A 27,185-nucleotide genomic window follows, 5' to 3' on the forward strand; every position below is an offset into this window, starting at 1 on the left:
TGGCAGGGTGGGCAGGCCCTGGCACAGGGTGCCCAGAGCAGCTGTGGCTGCCCCTGGATCCCTGGCAGTGCCCAAGGCCAGGGCTTGGAGCAGTCTGGGAGAGTGGAAGGCATCCCTGGCATGGCACAGGATGATCCTTAATAGCCCTTCCATCCCAAACCATTCTGGGATTCCATGAAAAACTAGAAATTAATAATCAGTCAATGCCTTGAAACAAAAATATTCCAGGTGAAAAGCTACTTTCTACTATCCAATTTCATTATTCCCAGTGGGTCTGTCACACGCAGGTTTTCTTTTTTTTCAAGGAAGAAGAATTTGAAAAGATGAACTGCTGCAAACCAGAGTCTCTTGACTGATCTCTGCCTTAATGTCACAGCCTCACAAATTAAAATCCTGCAATTCTTCTGTGCTCCTGACACTCCTGAGGCATGAAACACGGAGCTGAAGAAAAGGAATTGCTCTAAGTCGACAAAAAAATGAACAGAAACATTGGGAAAAAAAAAAAGAAGAAAAAACCCTAAAATCCCCAGTGAGGGCCACATTTCTGACATAAGGAATAAGAAGGGGATGTTTAATATTGCCCTTTCTCAAGGAGGATTTGTAGGATCAAAGAGAATGAACGACACTGAGCAGGTGAGGAAAATCCAGGGGAAATGCAATGTCCTGCCAGGCACGGGGTGAGCTGGGGACACTCCGTGTTCCTGGGATGGGAACAGTGGGACCTTGAGTGGCTCAGACACACTGACAGCCTCAAGAGGGTCCTTCAGGAGACATCTGACCCGATGGAATGCACCCCATGGATGTGTGGAGATTACAGCAGAACCAAGGGAGGCACAGTGATCCAGCTGGATTTTCCCCATCACTCTGGGGCAGCAGGTGACAGCTGGGAGAGGTGGTTTGGATCTGGAGCTGCTGGAAGGGCTTTTCCAGAGGAATTCTCTTCCCTGGGGCTGTGGCAGAGCTGTGTGCACACAACCCTGTGCTCTGGGTTGGCCCTGCTGGGGCAGGGAGGTGCCACCAGGTGCCCACTGTGGGCCCTTCCAAACTGACCCATCCTGGGATTCTCTGCTGGGAGTTACAGCTCAGGAAATGCCCTCTGCCCACACCAATTTCCCCAGTCTCCCACTTCACTTCATTAATTATATTTTAAATAATACAATCAAGAAAATAATTTATGCAAGCAAATTAATTAATTCATCAATGAGGAAGACAAGGCACAAACCCTTTGCTCTCACATAAACTTGTGTCAGTGGTTTCTACCCCATCTGGTAATTACTAATACTTTTAATATTAAGACATGTTAATAATGGGAGTAACTTTTCAACTCCCAATGCCTTGCTCAGCAGTGAAAACAAGAACATCTCAGCTCCTTCAGCACCTCAAGTTTTATCTTCTGCTGCTGGGAATGTGCCATGGGATGAAGCCAAACCTTGGAAAGTGACAGTGAGACAAAAGCAGGATTGGGGTGTCAATGCCTAATTGCACCCCAAACAGGTATTTAGGCAATTAATTAACACAGTTACACCATTCTGGAAGGCCACAAGGGCCTTAATTGTGCTTTAGGCTTCGTTTGCTTAGGAAAATGTGGCAGGGTTAAAAACCCCTTTTTTTGGCAATGCAAATAAATCTTTTCTAGTGAAACAGCAAAGAAGAAAAAGTCACTGAAAGGAGTAACAACAGTTTCTCTAAACCCCTTAATTTTTGTTAAAATTTTAAGCCAGATTTAGCACTGGGCAAGCTATCAAAGTTCACTTGAGTCCCTTTTTTATTGCCCACCTCAACGTTGTTGAAGTCTTGGCTCAATCCCAACCTCCCCCAGAATTCAATCAGAAACTGCTTGGGTTTTTTTTCTCCCCGTGGCCTTTTCTCTTCGTTTTTTTCTATTCTCTCCTCATAACCAATTTTCTCCATGGATAAACTTTGCTCCGACTGGGAGAAACAGAAAAGCAGCAAACCCTAAAATCTCCACCGAAAGAGCTCGGCTCAGCTTATATGGGGTCAGTCATGCCAGGATAATACTTTTTTATTTCATTTTTCTCCAATTTCCCTTGCCAGGAGGGCTGAGCCAATAACCTTTGTTGACACCTCACAGCTCTTCCTTAAAAATCCAAACCCAGGCTTTGAAACACAGACAAAAAATGGGAAATCAAAGTGGAAAAGAAGAAAATAGCTGAAATATTTTAAATGTTGCCTTAAAAAAAGTGCATCCTCTTGATATGTGCATCTGAAGAAGACAAGAAGCTGGAAAAACAGCATTTAGAGTAAATTCCAGGTAGTTCTGTAACTCTCTGTCAGCAGCAGCTGGGCTTTGAGTTGTTCTGGCTCTGGTCCATCAGCTCCTCTCTCTCCATTTGCATGAGACAATTTTGTCCTCCCAACACCCACAGTGTTGCTAAATCTCCAAGCTCCAGGAAAACGTTGTTGGCACCATAAATAAATTATATGGAGGGGAAAAAAAATCCCATATAAATAAAAGATGAACCTGAATCAACCTCGGTGTAAATATTCCAACAGTTCAGGAGCAGCCATGAACACTTTCAAACACTTTCTTGGTTTCAAGAGATAGGTGTGAAAAAAAAAGAATTCTAGAGTTGCACCAACTTGTCCCTGAGGGTCCCAGTGATGAGCCAAACGTCAGGAATGAGTTTGGAGCCTTTCCCTCCTGTTTTCTCTCCATACAAAGGGGCTGCAAGTGAAGTCTGTCTGTGCATCTTTATTCAAATTGATCCACAGAACAGATGCTCAAGGCGTGTCTGCACCATTTTTATCAGAAGACCTTTTACAGACAAGTTCCTAAAGGACCAATCCATCAAATCCAGCACATATTTGTTAACTTTTCCCCAATCTACTTCTGGAACAAATCTAATAACGCCTCCAAGGAGCCTGGAAATTCACAAGGATGAGCTCTGACAAGGCCAAGCTCAGAACAATTTGGAGGCAGCACCATCGAGTAGCTCCCATAGCAACTTTTTTTCCCCAGAGGATTAATTCCTGCAGTGCTACCACAGGAAAAACTTCATTAACAACAGCCTTGATCTTGTAGGGTCAAGGCAAGTCCTAAAGACAGAAATTCCATGAATCATAAAAAAAATACCCAAAAAAAACACGTGGAAATAAAAATGCCTAAAAGCCATCTGAGAGGAGCAGTAAAATATTAATGTGTGTTCCCAGAGTGGAGGTTTGAGCAGCAGGAAATAGTGGGGCTGCAATGAGCTGTGTGGCTCCTCAAGTAACCAAAGGCTTCTCCAAATTCCCTCAGATGATCAGATATCCAGCTGGCCTTTTTTGTCACAATTCCCACGAGTGCTGTGTGGATTTTATTGATGTTTCCAAGCCAATTCCATAAGCCCATGGCTGGATCTGTGCTCCATGTCTGGCAGGAAGAATGTTGGATAAATCAATCCCAACTCTCACCAGAGAGTTTGAGCATGGAGCCTTGCTGTGGTCCCTCACAGGGCTGCCACCTCACTTCCTCAGCCTTGTCATCCTCTCACTTCATTTTCTCCACTAGATTATGGTGTCTCCTGTTCTGTGTTGAAATTTTGATGCTAATGGGAAATTCCTTGGATTATTTTCTTTCTGAATTCTGAGTTCTTTCTTTCAAATACACCTGATCAGGTAGGACTACACAATTTTTTTGGTTTTCATCCCTAGGGGACCAAAATGAATGGTGCTCTCAATGGGAATCATAGAATTCCTAGAAAAGTTTGACTTGGAAGGGACCTTAAGGCCCATCCAGTGCCATAGGCAGGGACACCTTCCATTATCCCAGGCTGCTCCAAGCCCCATCCAGCCTGGCCTTGGGCACTGCCAGGGATCCAGAGGCATCCACAGCTCTCTGGGAATTTGTGACAGGGCCTGCCCACCCTCCCAGGGAAGGATTAAGAGCATTAAGGACCAAATCCCACTGAAATTCATTATTCTAGTAAAGGAAGGGACTCAAATGCAAGATGGAAAAAATGGAAAAAATACCAATGCTTTTCATAACAAATATTTTCAGGACAAGGACAAGTGGGAACAAAGTCCATGGGATGCAACAAATGCTTCTTGCAGGTTGTTTTCATTGTTAGATCAGGATTTTGCTCATTCCTACGCCAGAAAAGCATGCTGGAAATGCACTTTGCAAAGCACATCTTCCTAGATTGGCAAAAATAGCTGTACTACTTTTTGGGAGTCTTTGGGGTGTTTTTGAGACTGGAAGAGCCCTCTTGTTTCACAAGGAAATTAAAAAGCAAGGCAGAACCAACATCATCTGGTAATTAAAGACCCATCATGATCTCCAGTTTGACTTCCCTTGTGGTATTCCCCACTCCCGCTGCTTCAGCCCTGTAGCCATTTTATAAATTCCAGAGATCCTTTTAGGCAAAGCATTCCCTCTTGTCATGCTTAAGCAATTCCCTTCTCCAACCCAACTTGCCCAGAGCTCCTAGCTCATCCCTGTGATGAAAGTTTCCTCCCTTTATTTACGCCCAACTACAAACCCTGCAGCAGCTAAACCAGCCCTAAAATTGCTGGGAATATTGGCAAATCCAGAGGCAGGCTCACAACTCCCTTAGGAATAACTTCTTGTGGCACCAAGGTGTGATTCGCTTTGTTAATGAGATGGGGAGTGTGGCAGCTAGAACAATTTTTGGTTGCCTTGGAATGATTTCACAAGGAATTTGGAAGAGTTACCCTGCTGCAGATAATTCCAGTGGGTGATGCTGGTCAGTGAGGCTGGAATTCTCCAGGAATCCCATGTGTTAAGGAAAAGGTCTTTTCCCATCACTTGTTTTTTGAAACTGCAACAGCAGTTTTGCTGAGCTGCTTCAGATGGGGACACCCACTGAGCATGGAAATTGCTGCTTCAGTGGTTCCATCTGATTAGGCAAAGAGCTTGTCTGGGAAAAGGGAAATATTTGGCAGCTTCAGTGACTTGTGTCACCCCTCCTGCTGCACGGAACAAATTCCAGCTGCAGGGAACACCCACTCCCTGCTCCCATTGCCGCCTCCTGTGTCACTCAACGTTCTCATCCACCACCACAACTGAAAAGGTGTTAAAATTTGCTCTGTCTGGATATAAAAAATTGGTTCTTATTTCCTCACCAATTTCCTAAATTGCCACAAGTCCTGGTAGTTTATCTCTACATGAAATGTTGCTCCTGCTGTTGTCATTCTCATTCCTATAAAATAACAGCCTAAGGAAGAGCTGGGACATGAAATTCAGCACTGGCCAGGACACAGGACAGCCTGCTCTGAGATATAAATAGGACTATCAATAGGGTCACTTTTCTTGCACTATAAATAAGAATTTTTAAAATAGTGTTACTCTGCTAATTGCACAGTGTTAATAGAATCTCTGAGGTAGATTAACCACAGCTTCATCAGTTTAAATTTAACTTGTACTTCCTTACTATTTCAAGGGCATTGTATGCTGAGGACAAAGCACAGGAGACAAGGAAAGGAACAGTCTGGGAAATTATCAGGAACAAGTGTCTTGAATTATTTGGGGTTTTTTAACTCTCACAGTGCAAACCAAAAATACCCGCTGCAAAAGTGTAAAAATAAAAAGCAGAAATTGTTGCTTTTTACTTATCTGAATTAATGATTGCTAAATTATCTAATTATTAAAAGCATAAAGATTATCAAAATGTTATCTTGCTAAATAATCAAATTCTTCTTCCTCTCTTTGCCCCACAGCAAGAGAAGGGAGGGTGGAGGTTTTACCTACGAGGTTGAGAAAGGAGCCCTCAGGTGTTCCCCACCTGTGTTCAATGGACAAACCATGGGTTTTGCAATTAAGAATGAATTAACAGAAATAGAACTTATCAGAATTTCTGAAGGTTTTCCCCAGCTCAGCCTGTACAGAGCACTGGATTTCCAGAAATGGAGGCCTGTGAGATATCTCAACACAAACCACTGGTGTCCCAGCAGGATTGAGGGGATGGAGATCAGCCCTAAAAGAGCACAGAACCCCATCTCTCACCAGAACACAAGAAGGGCTCCAAAATCACTTCTAGGGATCCACAGGGATCATGGATCCAGCTCCTGGCCCTGCCCAGACACCCCAACAATCCACACTGTTCAAAAAGCTCCAGGCCCACAGGTGGGTCCCACATACTTCAAAAATCCAATGGTTTTATTTTTCTTTCCAACATCAGCAATTTTTTTCTCGTTATTCCACAGTTTCGGCTGCCTCCTGCAGGTTTCTTGGAGCTCCTGCCTGAGGGGAGGCAGTGCGAAGTTAACACCTATTCACCCTTTCTGTGGGTTTCACAGATCCATAGCACATTCCAATGGAAAAATTCCCATAATCTTGTGAGTGTCCATGCCTTGTTCTGGTCTGTACCAGTACTGCACAATGGGAAAACCAGCCCAGGAGTCATGTTCCATTTTCATGTCATTTTTAAATCCCATTCCCAGTAACTGCAGAGAGCAGCTGGATTTGCAGCACTGGAGCATCCAGGCACGTTTTTTTCTGGATTAATTCTCTCAAGTTTCCTGTATAAATTATTATTTTACTCTTCTGACCTCCAGCATCTCCTCTGAGTGACAGAGCTCTCAGCAGCGCTGTGGTCTTCTCCCAAGGACTCTCCATCTCCACATGGATGGGATAACATCTTGCTCCAACATTTGCCAGGAGCAAATACTGTGGAATTTTCACAGTAATTCCAGCTCCTCCTTTACTTCCATTTGGACTTTCTGTGATTCTAATTGTCACTATTGAGTTTTGTAATTGTCATTGTTGAGTTTTCTTATTGTCACTATTTTGTTTCATTGATTTAGGGGAACCTTCCCTCCACTCATCAAATCTGTGACTTTATCACCCCAAATTAAGAGGCCCCTCTGAAGGAGATGATCCAAGGCTCTCATTAAGCTCTGGAAAAGGTTTAAACTGGAGTTCCCTCCCAGCCCCAGGCAGAAAGAGGAACTTACTCTCTGTCTATGACCAGACAAGTGACTGCTTCAGCTGCGATGACGTTGGCTGTCCTGACATCCTCCCTGCAAGAAAAAACACATTTCTCCAGTTATTTCCATGACAATCTTCTGATTTCCAACACACAGGGCTCTTCAAGGACTTTGAGGACAAATTTCTGGCTTTCACAGCTCTTCCTTGCTGTTTTCATCATTCACATAGGCTAATAAAAGACTAGAATTCTAAGACTAATAAAAATAATCAATTTAATTCATTTTAATCAGATCGATTTGGTGTTCCAGTGTTTTAGAATCAGCATTGCATTTTCTGGGTTCACTTTATTCCAATTCCCTCCAACCTTTCCATGTTCCAAAGGTTAAGTGGATTACAGGCAAGAGAGACCTCCCCTCTTCTGCACACCCCTCATTCATCTAGGCTGGAACATCACTCTAGGCTTCCACTGAGGCAGAAAATCAGATTTACAGGTGCTGTTAGGAATAGAAATTCCCATTTAAAGACTGGAGGTATAAAAGCAGAATATGGTTAAAAAAGGGTGATGTGCACTCTCCCTTTGAGGTCATAATTAATTAACTTTAATTGCTTTGGAGCCCCCTTCATGTTCATACCTTTAGAGCAGAGTAAGCAGAAATACAAGGGAAGAACATTAATACTCCAGCCTGTGCTGGAATGCTAACTCTGAGTCTATTTGGACTGGAATTGAGTGTGTATTCGTGCTAATTAACCCCACTGATAAATCACAATGTGCTATTTCAAAGCAATGAGAAAGAAGTAGTAGAATAGCAGTGGATAATTATCTCTATTAACTCCTAAAACTTGAGTAAATACAGAGAGCATAAGGAAGGATAATATTGAATTCCTCATTAAGTTGCTGTAGCCAGCTTTTGACAATATATTGATTCATTAAAATGAGAATTCAAACTTGTTGGTGCCCACTAATTCCCATTAAAACTCAACACATTTGTCCCATTATCCCAGATGCCACATAAAGACATTTATCCCTGTAAATTTATGGATCACAGACATGATTTGCTTACTGCTTTACACTTAGATGATTACAGACCAGGAAAATACAATAAAATTGGTGGCCTCAGTTCCAATATTTTCAATAAAATTTGAAATTAATTATTTAGATGCATAAGGGACTGTTGTAATTTCGGTTATCTTCTATTAATCCATCCTTTTCTAGAAGGTGACTTTGGCCAGCAGCTGCAGAAATCCATGGCATTAAAGGCCAATGAAACCTTGGAAGTGTATAGCATGAAAAGCTCCAAGTGCAAGGCATTAATTGGGAAAGAAATTACTAAGAGGGGATTACAGGCAAGAGCAACCACCAGCAAGTGCCCAGCATTAAATGAGAGAGTAACTACTCCAAGTAGGTGGCATTAAAGATCGCAAATAATTACTACAAGTGTGCAGAATTCAGTGCGGAAATTGCTATTACAGGTGCATGCTATTAAGTGCAATCAGTAATTACTACAAGTCCAAGAGTAATCCAGTGCACAGGATTCAGTGGAAAATTAACACTAGGAAGTGCACAGCTTCAAATGCAGAAGGAATTACTACAAGTGCATGGCATTAATTGCAACAAGTAATCATTATACATGAACTGCATTAAATGCAAGAGTAATTACTATAAGGGCACAGCACTAAATGTTATAATTACTACAAGTGGAAAGCATGAAACCCAGAAGTTACTACTGGTAAATGCACAGCATTGAAGGGAAAAGTAACCACTACAAGTGCAAGACATTAATACAGAAGTTACTACAAGTGCAGGGCATTAAATGCAGCAAATAATCACAGTATTAACTGAAACAGCAACTACCACAAGTGCAAAGCATTAAAAACAAAGGTAATTACTCCCAGTGCACAGCATTAAATGAAAAACTAATTACTAGTAAATACAGGAAACAACTAATTACTGCCAGTGCAAAATATTAAATGCAGGGGTTACTCCCAGTAAATGCACAGCTTTAAAGGCAAAAGTAACTACTATCAGTGCAATAACAAGTGAAAAGTAATTACTGCATTAAATGCAACAGGTAGTTTAATTACTACAAGTGCATTAAATACAAGTAATTATTTCAACAGCACAGCACTAAGCAGCTATTAGAAGTGCAATGTTTAAAATAGAACTGATAATTAATTAATTAATTAATCAATTCCTGGCAGTGCCCCACCACCCCCTGTGGCACCAGGGAGGAGAGGAGAGGAGAGCACTGACTCGGACACTCCCTGGCCTTCATTCCCTTCCTCCTCCTCGGAGCTGCTTCCCGAAAATCCATGTTCCTCTTCCGTGGAGTCGCCCTCGCTCCGCGAGCGCTCCATGGCCCCGGCTGCTCCTGCATTTCAGGGGACACGCCTGATCCCCTCCAGCTCCCAGCTCCGTGCCACCCCCTCCAGCCCAGAGCTGGGCACCTGCACAAAGGTCACAGCTGCTGCGGGGGCTCTCGGCTCAGGAAATCCAAGAGGGGAGGATTTGGGAGCCCTCAGGACATCCTTGGCTGTGGACAAGGGCCAAAAATCCCAGCAGGAGACCTCGCATGCCCTTTTCAGCTCCTTAGCCCAGCAGAGGAATTAGGTAGCAACAATATCCACGTTCCTAAATGCTCCCAGGTGTGCCACCACACCGTTGGAAACGAGGATGTTATTTAAGGGATGAAATGCATAGATCTGTTTTTCTCCTTGGAATTTACAGCCAACTTCACCACATTGGGAAGTTACAACAATTTTGCTTCTGACAAGCTGTGAACAGCTCAATTTAAGAAGAGATAAGTTTATACATCAGCCTCTGTCTAATAGTTTTACCATAGGCTGCCATAATTTGCTCTAAATGTAGAAAAATTTGAGGTTATGACCAATTTTTTTTGCTTTTTTTTGCCTTCCTACATCCCCAAACTGCTTGGAGTCCTGCTCCAACACCTTCTCCCATAGCTCCCACTGCTCCCAATCCCTTGGACAGGGACTCCATGCCTGCCCTGGGCAGTCAGTTCAATGTTTAACAGCCCTTTCTGCAAGGGAATTTTTCCCAATACCCAGCCTAAACCTCTTCTGGTGCCATTTGAGGCCCTTTCCCCTTGTCCTGTCCCTGTTCCCTGGCAGCACAGCCCGACCCCCCCTGGCTGTCCCCTCCTGGCAGGGAGTTGTGCAGAGCCACAAGGTCCCCCCTGAGCCTCCTTTGCTCCAGGCTGGTGGAATCTCAGCAGCATCTCCTGGGAGTTTATTACTTTTAGAACTCTCAGTGCAGTTAAGACAGAGCAGAATTTCCTTGACCAACAGAGCCTTGAAAGACCTGAGGCCTCAGCTTCATAAATATTCCAGTCAATTATCACAAACGGCTCCTCTTTCTTTGTAAATCTTGTTGTACAACACTTGGCAGGGCTTAAACCTTTCAGCTGGAGCCACTGAGAGTAAAAATGTATTTTAGGAGCAGTCAGTAAGTGCTAACAAGATGCTCACAAGGCATAAAACAAAGTATTAGAGGGAGCTGGTACATTTTCTATTTGAAGAGGCATACATTTGGCTTATATTGAAGAAAGAGTCAGTAAAATAGTATTTTTGAAGCTCAACAAGCTGAATTGTTGTTTTCTAAGAAATATTTTGTTTTCTCAATACTCATGAAGCTTAAAACACATGGGGTTTTTGCTACATGTCCTCAAACTGGAGTACCTTGGAGTCAAATCCCTCTTGTTGTGTTTCATTCCCTTTTAGAAAGTGAGATTTTAATGCCTGACGGAATTTTTACAAGATTTTTTATGAAATAGCTTTTCAAGTGCAGATTTTTCCAACGGCACCTTTTATTAGTTTCACATTAAAATCTATAAAAGTTTAGTAGAGCGTGCTGTGTTTATTAATCCCAGTGGTGTATTTTTTATATCAAAGCCAATGGCAAATGGATGTTGGGTTCTCAGGAAGATGAAAAGGCATCCAGGGGCAGCCACAGCTTCTCTGGGTACCCTGTGTCCTTTGGAAGTCAAACTTTCGTCTGTGTGGGGTGGTTTTCCCCCATGGAAATCAGGCAGATACAGGTGATTGATGCAGACATGGATCACAGAACTCATTACATTTGGAGAAGAACTCCAAAATCATCAATTCCAGTCTTTGACTGGTCCCCATTTTGTCAACTCCTCCCCTGGCAAGGTGGCAGGCCCTGGCACAGGGTGCCCAGAGCAGCTGTGGCTGTCCCTGGATCCCTGGCAGTGCCCAAGGCCAGGCTGGATTTGGGGTTTGGAGCAGCCTGGGACAGTGGAAGTTATCCCTGCCATGGCAGGGGTGGCACTGGATGGGGTTTGAGGTCCCTTCCCACCCAAACCAGTCTGTGACCCTATGGACACAGCCACATCCAGTTGTTCCCTGATGTTCACCATTTCCTTCCCTAAAAAATGAGGATAAAACTTCATTTCTTAGCTCAAGAAACTGGAGAACCTCAAAGGACCACCCAGAGCAGGTGGGTCAGTGCCTGCTCCTTGGTGGCTGCCCTGCAGAACCTGCCTGGGAGAGTCCCTGGCAGAAACTTCCCGTCCTGTGGGACCTCAGGAGATGAGTGCTGAGATCAGCTGAGAATGCTGTTAATGAGGGTTTTCAGAAATAAAAAATTAGGTCTTCCCTGGTGGATTTTAAATTATGCCACAGGACTATCCAGAGGTTCCCAATTTGCTGCTATTTGAGTTTTTTAATTCATTTTCCCACCTTCCAGCACTGTACACTTGACCTTGTTACAATATTCTTAATAAGGTTGATTTAAAGCATTTAGTACAAGACATGTCAGATAGGGGAAAAAATGGGAAAAATGAGTTATTAGCTTAAATTTAGCAATAAGAGCTCAAAGCCCAATATCTCTATCTTCACGTCTGTTTTATTGGGTATTTTCTGATAACACCATGACTTTCAGGTGGGAGATAAGAATCAGCTTTACTGGGTATTCTGTGGAGTGGTACCCAAATTTGGTGATCTATCCTTTAAAAAGAGGAATTTGCCTACCTGGAGACTTAAAACTGTCTTTTTAAAGCTTTGGTTACATTTTATTTCTATAAATAAAATTAAATTAAATATTTTTTTAAAATAATAATTAATAAATAATTTTGATAACTTCACCTGCATCTTGGCCTATAGCTGCAGCAGGGGGAGATGCAACAACCACCTGCTTATTCTTGATTTAGTAAAAAGAAATAAATAATCAAGGTTTTATGTGCCAAAACCAAACTAAATCCAACTGGGGTGGAAAGAAATTAATTCCTGGCCCTGGTTGGGCACTGGGAGTACAACAGCAGCATTAGGAGAGCAATTTAGGGATGTGACCCAGCAGATTCCCAGGAGGAAAGGGATGGATCCCCATTCCCAGGCTCATCTCCCACTGCTGGTGGTGTGCAGATGGATGGTGCTACTGCTCTGAATATCCCAAAAATCTATTTATGGCAGTGACAGCTGCTGACCTTGACACCTCCACCTCTTTTGTGCTGTGGAGCAGCTTCTCTCCTGCTGGTGGACATGCCCCACCCTGCCACAAAGGATTTCACTGCTCTGAGGACACCTTTAAGGTGATTTTATAGGGGTTTTATACGGCAGGTGCTGCTCAACACCTAAATATGAGGGTGGAAGATTCAGCACTCAGCACTGGGAAGGCACAATAAAAACCTCAGCAATTATTACACCATCATTTCAAGCTATGATGACCCTTCAAGAAACCTGGTCTTCCTTTTGTCATTTTTATGAAGTGAGCAGGTGTTTAAGAACAAATTGGGATGAATTCCAACATGGTGTTTGAATATGAGGCCATTCAGCACAGGATGGACTCACAGCACTAAAAATCAGGAGCAAAAGTGCTCCTCCTCCATGGGAGGGTCCACACTAAACCACTTTCACTGTTAAAATGGGCAAGAGTTTATGGAAATTTCAATAGGGAATAAAATGTTTTTTTATAAAATAAAATGTCTGTCAAAAGAGGAAATAAAGCTCAAAGTTTAAATAAAATATATATGGGAAAAAAGCCTAGACATGAGGCTGAATTACAGCCTTGGATTTTAAAAAATAGCACTGGAATAGTCTGGGAAAGTCACCTGGAAATTAAGAATTATATTTTCTTAATAAATGTTCTGATATTAATATTCCAATGGGCCTTTCAGGCTTGGCAGAAAGTATCACTGGGTGTCCTTGGGATGTGAGTGTCTCCATGGGAATCAAATTCCTCCTCAATGAGTTTTCTAAAAAAGGAGAATTTTGGTGCATTCAGGACAACGTGAAGTTTTAGATAAAAGTTTCTGTCTTCTGGGAGTATTCACATTCCAAATGTGTGTTTCAAGGAAGGATCCCACTGTTTCAGTGTCCAAGGCCAGGTTGGTTTGGAGCAGCCTGGGATAGTGGAAGATGCTCCTGTCCATGGCAGGGGTGGCACTGGATGGAACTTAAGGTCCCTTCCAGCCCAAATAGTTTAGGGATTGATATTTGGGTTGGATATTCCCTAGATAGATGATATATAAAGAAAATAATAACTATTTATTTCCTGACAAATAACACTTTCTAGATCCAAAACTCACAGGTTTTCAGACCCCAGGGGAACACAATTTCCTGTGGCTCTCTCTTTGCTGGTGATGAGTCAGGAGCCAAAGTTGGACTGGAACTTCCAGAAGCTGGAGTGCCAAGGGAAGGTGGCAGATGGATTTGGGATGTTTGCCTGAACACCTGTGCAAAGTGGCACTCTCAGCTGAGTTTCCACCCAGGTGTCCACAGTTCTAAGAGCCAAACAGCCTTTCCTGAAACATCTGCCCAGAGCCAGGAGGATCCATTTCATAATCCCATTTCAGTAAAACAAAAGTTCCACCTTCTGTTTATTCCACTGAGCTTTTCTGAGTTCTTCAGGCAAGCAGAGGGATGGATTTCTGGCAGTGCTGGGGTGGGAACACTGAGAAGTCACAGAATCATGGAATGTTTTGTGTTGGAAGGGGCATTAGTGATCAGCTCATTCCACCCCTGCCATGGGCAGGGACATTTTCCACCATCCCAGGCTGCTCCAAGCAGCTGGGCTGTCCTGGCTTTGGGCACTGCCAGGGATCCAGGGGCAGCCACAGCTGCTCTGGGCACCCTGTGCCAGGACCTGCCCACCCTGCCAGGGAACAATTCCTTCCCAATATCTCATCCAGCCCTGCCCTCTGGCAGTGGAAGCCATTCCCTGTGTCCTGTCCCTCCATCCCTTGTCCCCAGTCCCTCTCCAGCTCTCCTGGAGTCCCTTTAGGCACTGGAAGGGGCTCTGAGCTCTCCCTGGATCCTTCTCCAGTACCTGTGGGCTGCCATCTGTCACAGCCCCTGCTTTGCCTTTTCTCTAGGCACAGAAACTCCATTTGTGGCACCCCTTGGGGAATCCACCTGCCTGGGAAGGGAATTCCAAGTAAATCCAAGAGCTGCCCCAACACAGTGAGGATTTACACTGCAGGCATTCCCATATGCAGCTGAAATCCTTATTGTGGCTGACTTTCAAGGCTGAAAGAGATGAGTATCTCATCCCTTATCCAGTGCTTCCAAATTCTGCATGGAATCTGTATTTAACCCCTGTAACTGCACCCATCCCACCATGGCTGGATCTGCTGGCATAAGGACAAGCAAGGAAGCACAGAATTGTTGGAAGAGCCCTCTAGGATCATCGAGTCCAACCATGCACCCAGTCCTCCCCTAAACCCTGACCCCAAGTGCCACTTGCACAGTTTTAATCCCTGCAGGAAGCCACAGTGTCCCACCAGTGTTTCCCACTGTGGAGGTGGGAACAATGCTCAGAAATCCCTCTCTGCTGATGGAAAAAACATTTCCAGTGGGCCCACCATTCCCACTGCTCCCAGGAAACCCTCAATGATGTTGATATCACTTACTACAGTGTTTCCAGCAGCTCAGAAAGGCAGGGAAGAGCAAACACAGCCAGAGGAATATTCTATGGGAACTAAAACTGGTATTTGTAGGTAAACCATGGCTTAAGTATAGTCTGAAGTGACAGATAAACCCAAATCTGAGTGACACAATGCTGACAACTGGGATGGCAGAACCTCCTTTCCTGCCAAACCCATTAATGATTCAACCCAGTTACTTGTGCAATTTATTCAGAATTATTGTAATGAACCAGAGTCTCACTAGTCCGTAATTAATTATATTCCCCAAGTGAAAGAACCCAGGGGTACAAAATTATCACTTTTTCATTAAAGTGAAATAAAACCCTACCACACCCCATCCATTGCTGTTATAATCAGCCACTAGGCAACAAGAGCATCTTTAAGACATATTAAATGTTAATTATCCCATTCAAGGACAAATCAATTAAACCTTGAACAAATCAGAAGAGTTTCTAGAAACTGGTGCCTTGCAGACCTACTCCGCATAAGGAACTTCTCTGCCAGCCTTGATCAGATCATTCAAAGCCAGGCAAAGCCAAAAACCCAGGAAATGCCAAAACCCCATGAAACTGGCACAGATAAAGAGGAAACCATTGATTTGCATTATTTTCCTCAAAAAGGAATAGCAGCAGCAACAGAATTCAGCAGCCAAAGCCACATGAAATGGTCCTTGACACATTTCTTTCATGAATGACTCAGCAGCTGCCCTTTAATATTATAAGTTAAGAGACAAACACAAAGTGGGAATAAAAAGGCCTCCAAGACCATTGATAAACTGACCCCAGCCTTGTCAACTCTTTCCCTGTGAGGGTAGGCAGGCCCTGGCACAGGGTGCCCAGAGCAGCTGTGGCTGCCCCTGGATCCCTGGAAGTGCCCAAGGCCAGGTTGGACTTTGGGGCTTGGAGCAGCCTGGGACAGGGGAAGGTGTCCCTGCCCATGGCAGGGGTGGAATGAGCTGATCCTTAATGCCCCTTCCAACCCAAACTGTTCTGGGATTCAAAGAAATCCAAGTCCTTTTTCCCAACCTCACCCCTCTCCAAGCCCTGGAGACTGATATCAGCTTGGGCCTGGATGGAAAATGTGGATCCTACAAATTGAGAAGTGATCCAGTGCTTCTCCTGAGCTCCAGCAGGAACACAGGGTCACAGGGTCATTGTCCCATTATGACTTCAAAGGTCCTGACAATTAAAATCCTTCCCTTCCACTCGCTCCCTATCCTTAATCTGTAATCTCCACATGGGAAAAGTATCTTCTGTAGCCATAAAAGGAGAAATAAGGCTACAAGGTTAACTCCAATACTTTATTACAGGCCTTTCATTAAGAGATTCCAAATGATAAAACATTTCCTAAATGAGCCTGTATTCCTTGGAGATGTCCTGCTTAGGGAGCTTTAACCATAAAATATCTGATGTTGTTCAAGGACACGCTGGGGGCGAGTTTAAAATCTGAATTTTTCCTCATTTTTTTCAGCAGCCGGACAGTAAAACAACAGTGCAAAAGCCTCTGACTATTTCAGCATTCCAAAGAGTTTCAGCTCTCCCAAATTTCCTAGGTGGAGGGATCTCTCTCCCAAACTGCCAAATTATTTCCAAATTATTTCTTACTTATTATTTCTCCAAGTCTCTAAGAGCCAGTCCAGAAAGGACACATGATAGAAGATTAAAAGAATATAATGCAATGCCTATAGATTAATCCTATGCTCTTGTGGACACCCCCAAATCCACGGAGATTAGATATATTTCCATTTTCCTGACAATAAAAACCAGGCCGAAGGGCTTTTTGAAGCCAAGAGTGGCAATAACCCCTGTTAAATGCCAGATTCCTTAGCTTAAATTATTTCTCTTGGGTTTTATTCCCCCAGGAATTTTTCTAAAGCAACTCCAAGTTGTCATTTGAGAGATTTAGCTTGGAAATTATGGAAAACTTTAGGAAAACTTGGAGCAGTGCAATAGGTGATGCTCCTTCCTTGGAAAGTTTAAAGATTAGGCTGGACAAGGGAACAATGACTTTGCTCCAGGAGTTGGGACATCCCTGCTTGGAGCAGGAAGTTGGAGTGGGGACCTTTAGAGCTCTTTTGGGGTGAATATTCAGCTGACTTTTCTCTATTTCCTGCTCATACGGCTCCACTGCCTCTGGCAAAACCAACTCATTTGTAAATGTCCCTGACTAAAAACCACAGCCCCAATTCCAGGTCCCATGAAGAACAAGAACCAAACACCTTTTTGTGCCACCTCTGTTTTCCTTTAGGCAGCTTTATCCTAAAGGTTGAAGAGAGCAGTGGGAGAATTTCAGACCCCAATTCCAGATGCAAGACATAAGAGAAAATCCCAACCAGAGCCATCCTTACAAGCACTGCATTAACCCATGGAAATGAGGATGTTGGGAATACCCAGCTTCAGAAAAGAACAATATTGGCTTTCAAATTTTACTACGTTTCCTGGAGGACAATTCAAAGTGTCCAAGGTTAAAAGGTCAGGATGTTAAAATCCCAGGAAGGCTTCACCAGGAGTGGAGAACTGGGACCATATTCTGGTTGTTTGATGCAAGATTTACTCTGCGTCTTTTGCACAAAGGCTTGGACGTCATGGGTGCAAAATCTCCCAGCCTCTTCACTGTCTGATGCATTCCCTTTGCTCCACTGAACTCCCAAATATTCCCAGCAAGTTTTACCCTGCCTAATTCCTGTCCTTTCAGTATGGAGAAGATGCCCCTGCCCAATGCTGCAACCAAGGGTGTAGAGGAGCTGCAGTACCATGGAAGAGCTGAGTCCCTTCAGTCTATAGGAATGTCCAGGAGCTTCCTGCCCAGGAACTTCACATCCCTTTCTCTCTGCCTGATTTAATTTCCTTTAATTTTTTTCCCCCTGGGATGGTTTGGAAGGCTTCAATCCAGGACAAGAAGCTCATTTATTACAAAGGAATCGATTCCCTTTGAGGGTGGGCAGGCCTGGCACAGGGTGCCCAGAGCAGCTGGGGCTGCCCCTGGATCCCTGGCAGTGCCCAAGGCCAGGCTGGACAGGGCTGGGAGCAGCCTGGGACTGTGGAAGGTGGCATGGGTGGAACTGGATGATCTTTAATGGCCCTTTCCAACACAAACCATTCCAGAATTCTGATATTCCCTGTCACCATCTCAGCCCCAGAATGGTGCAAAAGTTCTATTTTAACACAATTTTTTGGCGGTGAAGTTCCCAAATATTTTACATCCAAAATTATACTACGGGTTGAGAAAATAAACCAGCACCTAGGACAAATGCTGAGTAACCTCCTGTAATATTCATTTTCATCTTTATAAGATCATGTTCTGTATAAAACTCTAAAACCTTCCAGTTTCTTCTCAATTCTACAACTGCCAGCCTTTCATTTCATTATAGCCTGACTGCGGACATAATGGAATTTAGCAGGTGCCTTAAGGATGTGTAATTTACAACTTTAGACTTCAGGAATCAAGAACTGGATTTTTCAAACCCAGAGGCTGGGGGGGAAAAAAATTAAATATAAAAATTTTTGATGAATTTAAATCTCTGCCAGCCCCTTCAGCAGCCAGAGTGAAATTGCTTCATTAGAGAAGTTCTGCCACATAACCCTAAACCACTTTTTCAGCCTGAACAAACCCAAGATTAAATTGAGATGAAGGTTGCCCACAGCTTTAGGGGTTTTAAATGAACTTATCCCTTTTTTTTATTGAATATAAACACGGCTAAACCTCTGAAAATATCTGTTCCATCCAAGGCATGCAATTCAACAATTCCCATCCCTTCTGTTGGATTTGGGAGAATCTGTGGTGAAATTCCTTGGAGAATCACTGATACCTTGCTTCAAACAGCAAAAGCCTGTAGAGACCTTGGTGACAAACATAAATTTAAAGAAATAAATACAGGAATTTTAAAATATTGACAGCAAATCTGCACTTTTTAGGGGGTCTCAAAGCCTGGGCAGCTCTGTGGGTCTTCACTGGGAATTTGTCCCATGCTCATGAGGTTCTGGAAGAAGCCCCAGGATAGTTTTTAGAGTGAAATAAATGGGTGTGGGATGTCAAAATCACCAGTGGAAAGATTGGATTGGGGCAGATCATGGAGGCCAAGAGGAAGAGCTGGGGATTGAGGCAGGAAAAGTGAGGAGTCAGGACCCAAACAAAAGGGTCAAAGCAACCCTGATGGATAAAAGCAATTCCAGAGCAGCCTCACAGTGCCCAGCCAGAAAACCTCTGGAAGGTTTTGCCACATGGAAATCTTGAGACTTTCTATATAGGGAACCCTCTTGCTGAGAGACAAGTCCAGAAATAAGCTGTGAGACATCAGGAGAGAGGAAATGAGCTGAAAGTTCAGTGAAGAGAGGAAAAAAACACCAAAAAAAAAAGGCAAAAAGGAGGAAACAAACCCCTGCAATCCCCAAGGGAGGCTGAAGAATCAACACAACTCTTCCACCACATGTAGGAAGCTGGGGATGCCAAGAGAAGTTCATAGCTGGCAGCTCTGAATTCCACTCATAACTCTCCCAAAATGGACTGGGTGGTCCTGGGTTTTTTTAGGAACGGCTTTACTTCAATCCCCCTAGGCCTGAGATCCAAGGACACCCTACAGCCTGGGGCTTCAAAAAGTACAAAACAAAAGTGAGTTGGGGGAAGCAAACTGGGGGTAAATGACATCATTACCTGAAGCTGTAAGTGGAGGATTAACCCAATATGTAGATGGACCAAAATTATAATTGTCTGAAAAACTCATGACCATTGTCCATCTCGGGTGTAGCCCCTTGGAGGCTTTTGACTGCCCAAGGTGTATCTATTGAAGGCCTTTTTAATAAATACCTGCTTTTATAGCCGCTGTTCTAGGGAGCCACTCCAAGGTTTCAGGTGGATCAGTGACAATGTGGTTCAGCCTAACAAAACGTGAGTGGGTCATTTAAGCCCTAAGGGGAGCACTCCTAAACAAACAACCCCACCCCTCTATGTGCAGCAAAAAGGACCCTGGGTCTCCCCCACACGGACTTCACAATAAAAACCAGGCCCTCCTAAGAGCAAAACCATCCCCAAACCCCATTTCTGGGAGCCAAACCCAAAGGTAGCCCCAGCTCCTCACACCAATCCTGGTGCTGTCACAGGAGCACTGCCTCTCACAAGAGCCATGCTCAGGCTGTGCCCTCACCTAAATTAACACCCAAATTTGTGTAGTGATAACACAGGTCACTACTTTTAAATGTTACCCCTCTCAGGGTGGGTATTCCCAGCCAGCCTTGCTGCTCTCCAAGATCCCAGTGGCCAGGCTGGCTCCAGCCCCCTCTTTGAAGTCACAGTGACACCACACAGGGACAGGTGGGTACAACAGGAATGTGCTGGAATGCACCAGGGAATTAAAAGCTTAAGTGTATCTTTTGTGTCAACAGCCAGGGCAACTCAAAGTGAGATCAGAGGCTGCCACTGAAAGTGGAGCTGTTGGAGCCTGATCTGCCATCACCAGCACAAACAGCCCCTGTGCCAAGTCTGGACATGGGTAAAATGATCCACTCTGAGACGTAAAATTAATGCTAATAATCATTAAATTCAAAGCAGGGGACTGGTAGAGTGATGGCTGTAAAGAAATAGGAATGTATACAGGACAGGAATAGTACGCAGCCTATGAAAATCTGGGTGTTTAGGGAAGGGAGGGTGAGGAGAACAGCAAACATAAATAAATCAGGATTATTCCTGCATTGTTCCCAGGTTGGTGTCACTGCATGAGCCCCATCCAGTGCCTAAAGAGGCTCCAAGGGAGCTGGAAAGGGACTGGGGACAAGGAATGGGGGACGGGACAAGGGGAATGGGTTCACACTGACAAAGGCAAAATTTAGATGGGATCTTGGGAATAAATCCTTCCCTGGCAGGGGGGGCAGGCCCTGGCACAGGGTGCCCAGAGCAGCTGGGGCTGCCCCTGGATCCCTGGCAGTGCCCAAGGCCAGGCTGGACACTGGGCTGGGAGCAGCCTGGGACAGTGGAAGGTGTCCCTGCCCATGGCAGGGGTGGCACTGGGTGGGCTTTAAGGCCACCACTGCCCCATGTCCCCAAGTGCCACTTCCACACATCTTTTAAATCCCTCCAGGAATGCTGATCCCACCACTGCCACCTGTCCCAGTGCTTGGCAACATTTTGGTGGAGAAATTTTCCTTGATATCCAACCTAAACCTCCCCTGGTGCAGCCTGAGGTCATTTACTTTGGTCCATTTGTGTGTAAATTACAGCAAGCAAAATGCAAGGCATGAGCTGATATTATTCTGTATTTTAGAGGTGGAATTATTTTAATATGGGTGTAATGGAGAACATTTGATTATTTATAAAGCACAGGCCTGAACATTTAATTACAATGGTGCCTCATAATGATCACCAAATGAGTGGGCCCCGCATCCCAATTCCAGGTTGCCATGCAGAAAACTCCTTCAATTTTCTAAACTTGATAAATTACAGAAATTTTAGCCTGACACACAAACCCAAATCCATCCTGGGTAGACATGGAGATTTGAACAGAAACCACATCACAAGGTGCTGTTGTAAATTTAGCTATAAATTTAAGTTGATATCCCGTTTTTTTGCTCTCTTTTCCACTCTTCAATTCCATCTTGTTGCAAACCTGTTCTGAGGGTTTGCTGACATGGATTATCCTGCCTACATCCCATGAATTAATTCCTTCTCCTGCATCCCCCATAGGCATCTTCACTTGTTTGGGTGTTTGTTTGGGTTTTTTTTAAAGGAAGTTAAAGAGAATTCAAATTCATTGCTGCTTTCCTCAGTTCCACTTAATGCTTACAAACTTGAACAGAGCTGGGGGGAGTATTTTGATGGAAGCATTTTCCCAGGAAAAATGTGTGATTTCCTCACTGGAACTCTTGTTCAGGGGTTTTTCTCTCCTCTCATTAAAAACACATTTATTTCAGAGCATGCATTTTTTCCCCAACTAGAAACATTTGTTCTAAACCATCATTTTGACACAAACATTCTCATTTTGAAATTCTAGGGTAAAACATTTGGATCTAATAGTTGATGGTTATTATTGACAGCAAGGTATTGCTGCAGGACAAAAATCACGTGGGAATTTTTTCCCCCCATCATTTCATTTTTTCCTTTTGCACAGCACAGGAATTACCTACAAAAAATCATGAAAAGAGGGGAAATGGAAGAGTTTGGAGCCTTCAGCCCTGCCAGGTTGTTTCACACCTTCCAGATGGAAAAAACAAAGTTCAATCCCAGGGTTTTACTCTTTCCAGGAAGCAAGAACCAGATCTGACCCCTGAAATCTCTTCCATCAGCACCCATTCCACTCATCCCACTTCAGACAGGAAAATAAATCCTCCAAATTGTGCTACTTAAAAAAAAATTATAAATTAAAACCATATTCTTTTGATGTGAACAGTGCTCCAGCAGCTTTCTAAGCTAATAAATAGCAGTAATGCTTATTATTTCTTATGCATTCTTTAGTGCAGCAATTTTTTTTTCAGGCTCTGAAGGAACACAAAAGAAAAAAGATATTGGAAAAATTTTTGGAGATGTTCACTGCAGCAAGAGCAAATATATGGGCAACTATAAGCCTTCTGTTTCAGGTTCTGAAGGAACACAGAAGAAAAAGATATTGGAAAAATTTTTGGAGATGTTCACTGAAGCAAGAGCAAATATATGGGCAACTATAAGCCTTCTGTAGTGCTGCTTTGCCCCAAACCCCTGGAATTCTGCCTTCCTTCTCCCATCTGGCACACTCTGCTTGCCCAACATTAGATTTTTTTTTATTATTATTATTTTTAACTCAGCAGGAAGAATATTGTCTGTGGTCTTTAGACAACATCTTCAAAAGACAAAAAACCCAAAACCAATCTGAGTTCCTGGGCTATGACTCAGTTAGAGAAAAGCAAGAACAATTTCATAAGCTATGATTTTCTAAACCAGCAATTGTCTTTAAGACTCCAAACCACTTGATTATTTACTAACTACATTTGAGTCATCAAGTTGAGTCTGAGTGTAACTTCTCTACACAAATTATTTCTGCCCTTTTTGTGAGGAGTAGTAAAACTCTGATTTTTTAGACTCCTAGAAAGGTTTGGGTTGCAAGGGACTTTCTCTCCTAATGGCTATTTTTCCCTGAGGGAGATTTTGGGTTGATAAAAATATTTTAAAGGCAGACATTAAAAGGCTGAGAGAATTGGGATTGTTCAAGCTAGAGACAGGAAGTTTTGGGGTGCCCTCACTGTGTCCTTCCAGTGCCTGAAGAAGACAACAGGGAAAACAGAGAGAGATTTTGGACAAAGGATGGAGTGCTAGGACAAGGGGGAATGGCTTCAAACAGACAGAGGGGAAATTTAGATGGGATATTGGGAAGGAATTGTTCCCTGGCAGGGTGAGCAGGCCCTGGCACAGGGTGCCCAGAGCAGCTGGGGCTGCCCCTGCCTCCCTGGCAGTGCCCAAGGCCAGGCTGGACAGGGTTTGGAGCAGCCTGGGACAGTGGAAGGTGTCCCTGCCATGGCAGGCGTGGGATTTTGAATCTTTAAGCTCCCTTCCCACTGAAACCACTCCATGATTCTGATATTCAGTTTATTTTTTTTTTCTTAGAAAATAAATGAAAAAACAAGGTGAATTTTTGTGCACCAGCCTTTCATTTCTGACCATCCCCATTCCTTCAGAACCAGAGGTGTTTCCATGAGGATCTATTTGACCAGCCTGACTAAGGTTGTACCAGCTCTCTGCACAAAAATTAGGAAAAACCTTGAGATTATAAACTGAGCTGTTTGTGAGAACACAGAATTGAACTGTGGGTGCTGAGATCCAGCTCCAAACCTTGATATAAATATAATATTTTATGTAAATTATATTTGTATAGAAATAATTACAACAGTTTTAAGACACAGCATTTTCTTTTCTATAAAAATTGTGATTCTTGTTAACAAAAAAGTTGGGCTGAGTTCAGAAGATCCCAGAATGGTTTGAGTTGGAAGGGATTTTACAGATCATGTACTTCCAGCTGCCTCACCATGGGCAGGGACACCTTCCAGAGATCTTCACAAGTCACTAAATGTGCCAGAAAATGTAAAGACAGTAAAGGAAAATTGGCTTCACCTGGCTTGTTGCCACATGTATAATCTCAGACAACAGACTCTAAAAATCAACAAGTCAACTGCACATCTGAGAACTCGGATGAACAGCCTCAAGCAGCAGATGGCTCATCCAAAAAGAAAAAAAATCCCAAACAAGCACCATTAAAAGCCCCAACCTACTGTGGCAATTAGTGCCACACTTTAAAGAGAGCAGGAAGAAAAGGAAGATTTAAAAACTGCCTGAGGATATTCAACCCAGCAAGGATCAGAAATGATTAAAGCTGCAGCTCTGGTTCAGGATGTTGGTCAGCAATTAATTCTGGGTGCTGGAAATGCCACATTTATGGAGCTTTGGGAGAATCCATTCTGTGTTGTGATTTTAGCCAGAAAGAGCCAATAATATCAGCTCATTCCTGCTGGAAAAGCAGAAACAAACTGTTCCTCAGGAGTCCCAGTGCAGTGCTCCCAAGCAGGATGCTGTGAGAGCCACCACACCTTGCTCTGCCCTCTGGGAAATGTCCTTTCCAGCTCATTCCTTCATATATTGGCAAAAATAGGCCCAGAATCATGGAAATCAGCACAGAATTCCAGGATGGTTTGGGCTGAAACCTTAAAGCTCATTTTGTCCCCACTTTCTGACACATGCAGGGACATCTTTGACTATCCCAGGGTGCTCCAAGCCTTGGACACTTCCAGACCATGCCAGGATTATGCTTTTTGGGGATTCTACCACCTTCCCTAGGCACTCTGTTCCAATGCTTTACAACCCTTTTGGTGCAGAAATTCCTCCTGATGTTCAGCCTGAACCTCCCCTGGTAATTTCCTCTTCTCCTGTTGCTTGGTACCTGGGAGAAGAGCCTGACTTGGAGGAAGGGAAGCAAATCCATCGTGCTTCTAACAGTGGAATTAAGCAAACCACAAAGGGCCTGATGGAAATTCCACAATTTTGCAATCATAAACCTCCTCCATCTGTTCTTGAGCTGAGGGCATTGAGGCCAGGCCATCCCAACAGCAGCCTGGGCAGGGCAGGGCCACATTTTCCACAATTTAATTGAATTTTTGCCATGGGGTGTCCTCAGGAGATCAATCAGCTCCAAGGCCCAGATGCCTCCAGCCCTGAGGGGAGCAGATGGTGACACCATCCCCGTGTCACTTTGCCTCTCCACTTGCAGCTGTCCCAGCTTTGGAGCTCTCACCCTCCAAAGCCTCTGGGAGGGTTTTGTTTCAAGGAATTGCCAACAGCTTTCCCAAAACCTGGAAAAGCTTCCTGCGCCTCAGGGTGATGGATCTAAATCTGTCAGGAATGGATCTAAATCCTTCAGGGCTCCCAACTCCCTGGCAGGGAAAGGGAAATAAAGGCTGAAAGATCTTCTGAGATCACCCAATGCTTGCAAGACGTGTAAAAAGCATCTGAGATAATGGATAACAAAAATTCCAGCCAGTCCTTGGAGACCATGTGTCAGATCCACAGTCCATGGGATACACACAGGGCACAGGTGTTGGGAAAAAGGGGAAAAACACCCTGGATTTATGGAAGAAATCCCATTATTTAGCACCAAGGGTGGCAAAAATGATTCTCAACTTGCCAGAGTGAGAAGGTTGGGTTTATTATTCTTTCGGGGTTGTTTTTATTCATTCTCCTGCACATCAACACTTGAAGCACTGCTTCCATTTTATGGTGGCCTCTACATATGGGTACATCTCCATCTCCATCTCCATGGAGCTCCTAGCTGGAAAACTGCATTATCCTGGACTGCATTCCTACCCCATGGATGCTTTTAATTCCCTTTTCTACTCTTCCAAACTGGGAATAGGGAATGTCTCAGCATTGTGACTAAGGAATGGCTTCATGCCAAGACGAACCATCCCAGGAGGGAATCTTTCCTCATTGTCCTTCCACCCCACAGCCCATTTTTCCAGCCCTTTCCCATCATAAATTCCATCTGCTTTCCTACACAAGAATTTTGCTGCTTCTCAAGCCCTTTCCTAGCACTTTTTGGTGGTTGGATGCCTTTTCCCAAAAACACAGAGATTGCAACAGAAGGAGATGTGGTTCTCCCTGAAGAAATAGGAATTACAATGGTATTTTCCTATTTTTATCCTATAGGATAAATATATCTTTTATTCACATATATACCTCTGGAAATGTCACCCTGAGATGAAATTCCTGCCACATTTACATTTGCGTGCCACCCAGAGTGTCAAATATTTTCAATTCTCCATTCCACTCCCTTTTCCCTGGAAAATTCAGGACAAGGTTCATAGGGCAGCAGATGAGAAGGTTTTAGTGGGAGCAGGGCATAGCAAGGAAGGTGTCCCAGGAAAATGGAATATAACCCTCATGATTCCTGGGAAGGTCAGTTTGAGGACACTGGAAAAGGATTCAGCCCATAAAAGCTACAGAGAGGAAAGGAAAAGGGAAAAGGAAAAAGAAAAATGGAAAAAGGAAAAAAAGGGAAAAGGGCTCCTTTCCAGGACAGCCAAGAAACATGAATAAAGCTGGAGAGGACAGAAAAGGAGAGAGCGGGGCAGCAAGGTGGGGCACCCCAAAGGCTTCCAGATTTGGGTTATGAAGTTTTTAAAGAAACACTGAGATTTTCAGTTATTCCTTGGGAAAAGGAGCAATGGAAAGGTCAGGTCAGTCCAGCAGTGGCATCACTGAAGGACACAGAAGGAAAATGGGAATTAGAGCAGTGAGCAGAGGAGCAGGAGTGGGGTGATCCCAGCACCTCTTACAGAGTTAATAGAGATTTAATAAAAAAAAAAACAATTCTGGAGTCACTGCTCCAGGTCCAGAACTCCTCCTGAATCCCAGAACCAGATGTAACCCACATCACCCAAACCCCTAGCCCTGTGTAAATCCAATATATGATGGAATATGCAGCAGGAAGGACGCCTCCAGTGGAATCCCAGACTGGTTTGAGTTGGAAGGGACCTTATGGCCCACCCCATTCCACCCCCTGCCTTGAGCAGGGACACATTCCCCTATCCCAGGGTGCTCAGAACCCTCATTTTCCTAAAGGTCTGCTCTCTGTCCTCTTTTCTTCCCCCATCATTTTCTGCCTCAAGACTCCCTGCCACGGGCTTAAACCACATTTTCCATCCAATGGGATGGATGGCTGCTCCTAAAACATCCCTGTGGAAAGGGCTGTGGTGTGCTCCAGATGTTCTGGAGCAAGATCCAGCTGTGTGATGCCAGCAAGGCAGCACCCCCTAATTTATCAGCCAGTTTTAGTACCTGAGCCACACTGAGTTATTCACATTGAGTTATTACTGAGTTTAGCACCTGAGATGTATTGAGTTCTCTCCCTGTGCTGATTTGAAGGAACTTTATTTCCCTGCTGATAGAAACAA

The 27,185-nt window shown here is 43.9% G+C and overlaps 1 protein-coding gene across 2 annotated transcripts in view; it reads right to left on the reverse strand.

Moving 5' to 3' along the window:
* PRKG1 (protein kinase cGMP-dependent 1) overlaps positions 1 to 27,185 on the reverse strand; it is a 191,136-nt gene that overhangs the window by 51,596 nt on the left and 112,355 nt on the right. For both annotated transcript variants that reach the window (XM_039719675.1, XM_039719676.1), the window contains one exon: positions 6,916 to 6,981. In XM_039719675.1, coding sequence (XP_039575609.1) covers positions 6,916 to 6,981 — 66 coding nt within the window. The remainder of the gene's footprint in view (positions 1 to 6,915; positions 6,982 to 27,185) is intronic.

Source organism: Passer montanus, unplaced genomic scaffold, assembly GCF_014805655.1.
Source record: "Passer montanus isolate IOZ18808 unplaced genomic scaffold, ASM1480565v1 scaffold42, whole genome shotgun sequence".
Classification (NCBI taxonomy): Eukaryota; Metazoa; Chordata; class Aves; order Passeriformes; family Passeridae; genus Passer; species Passer montanus.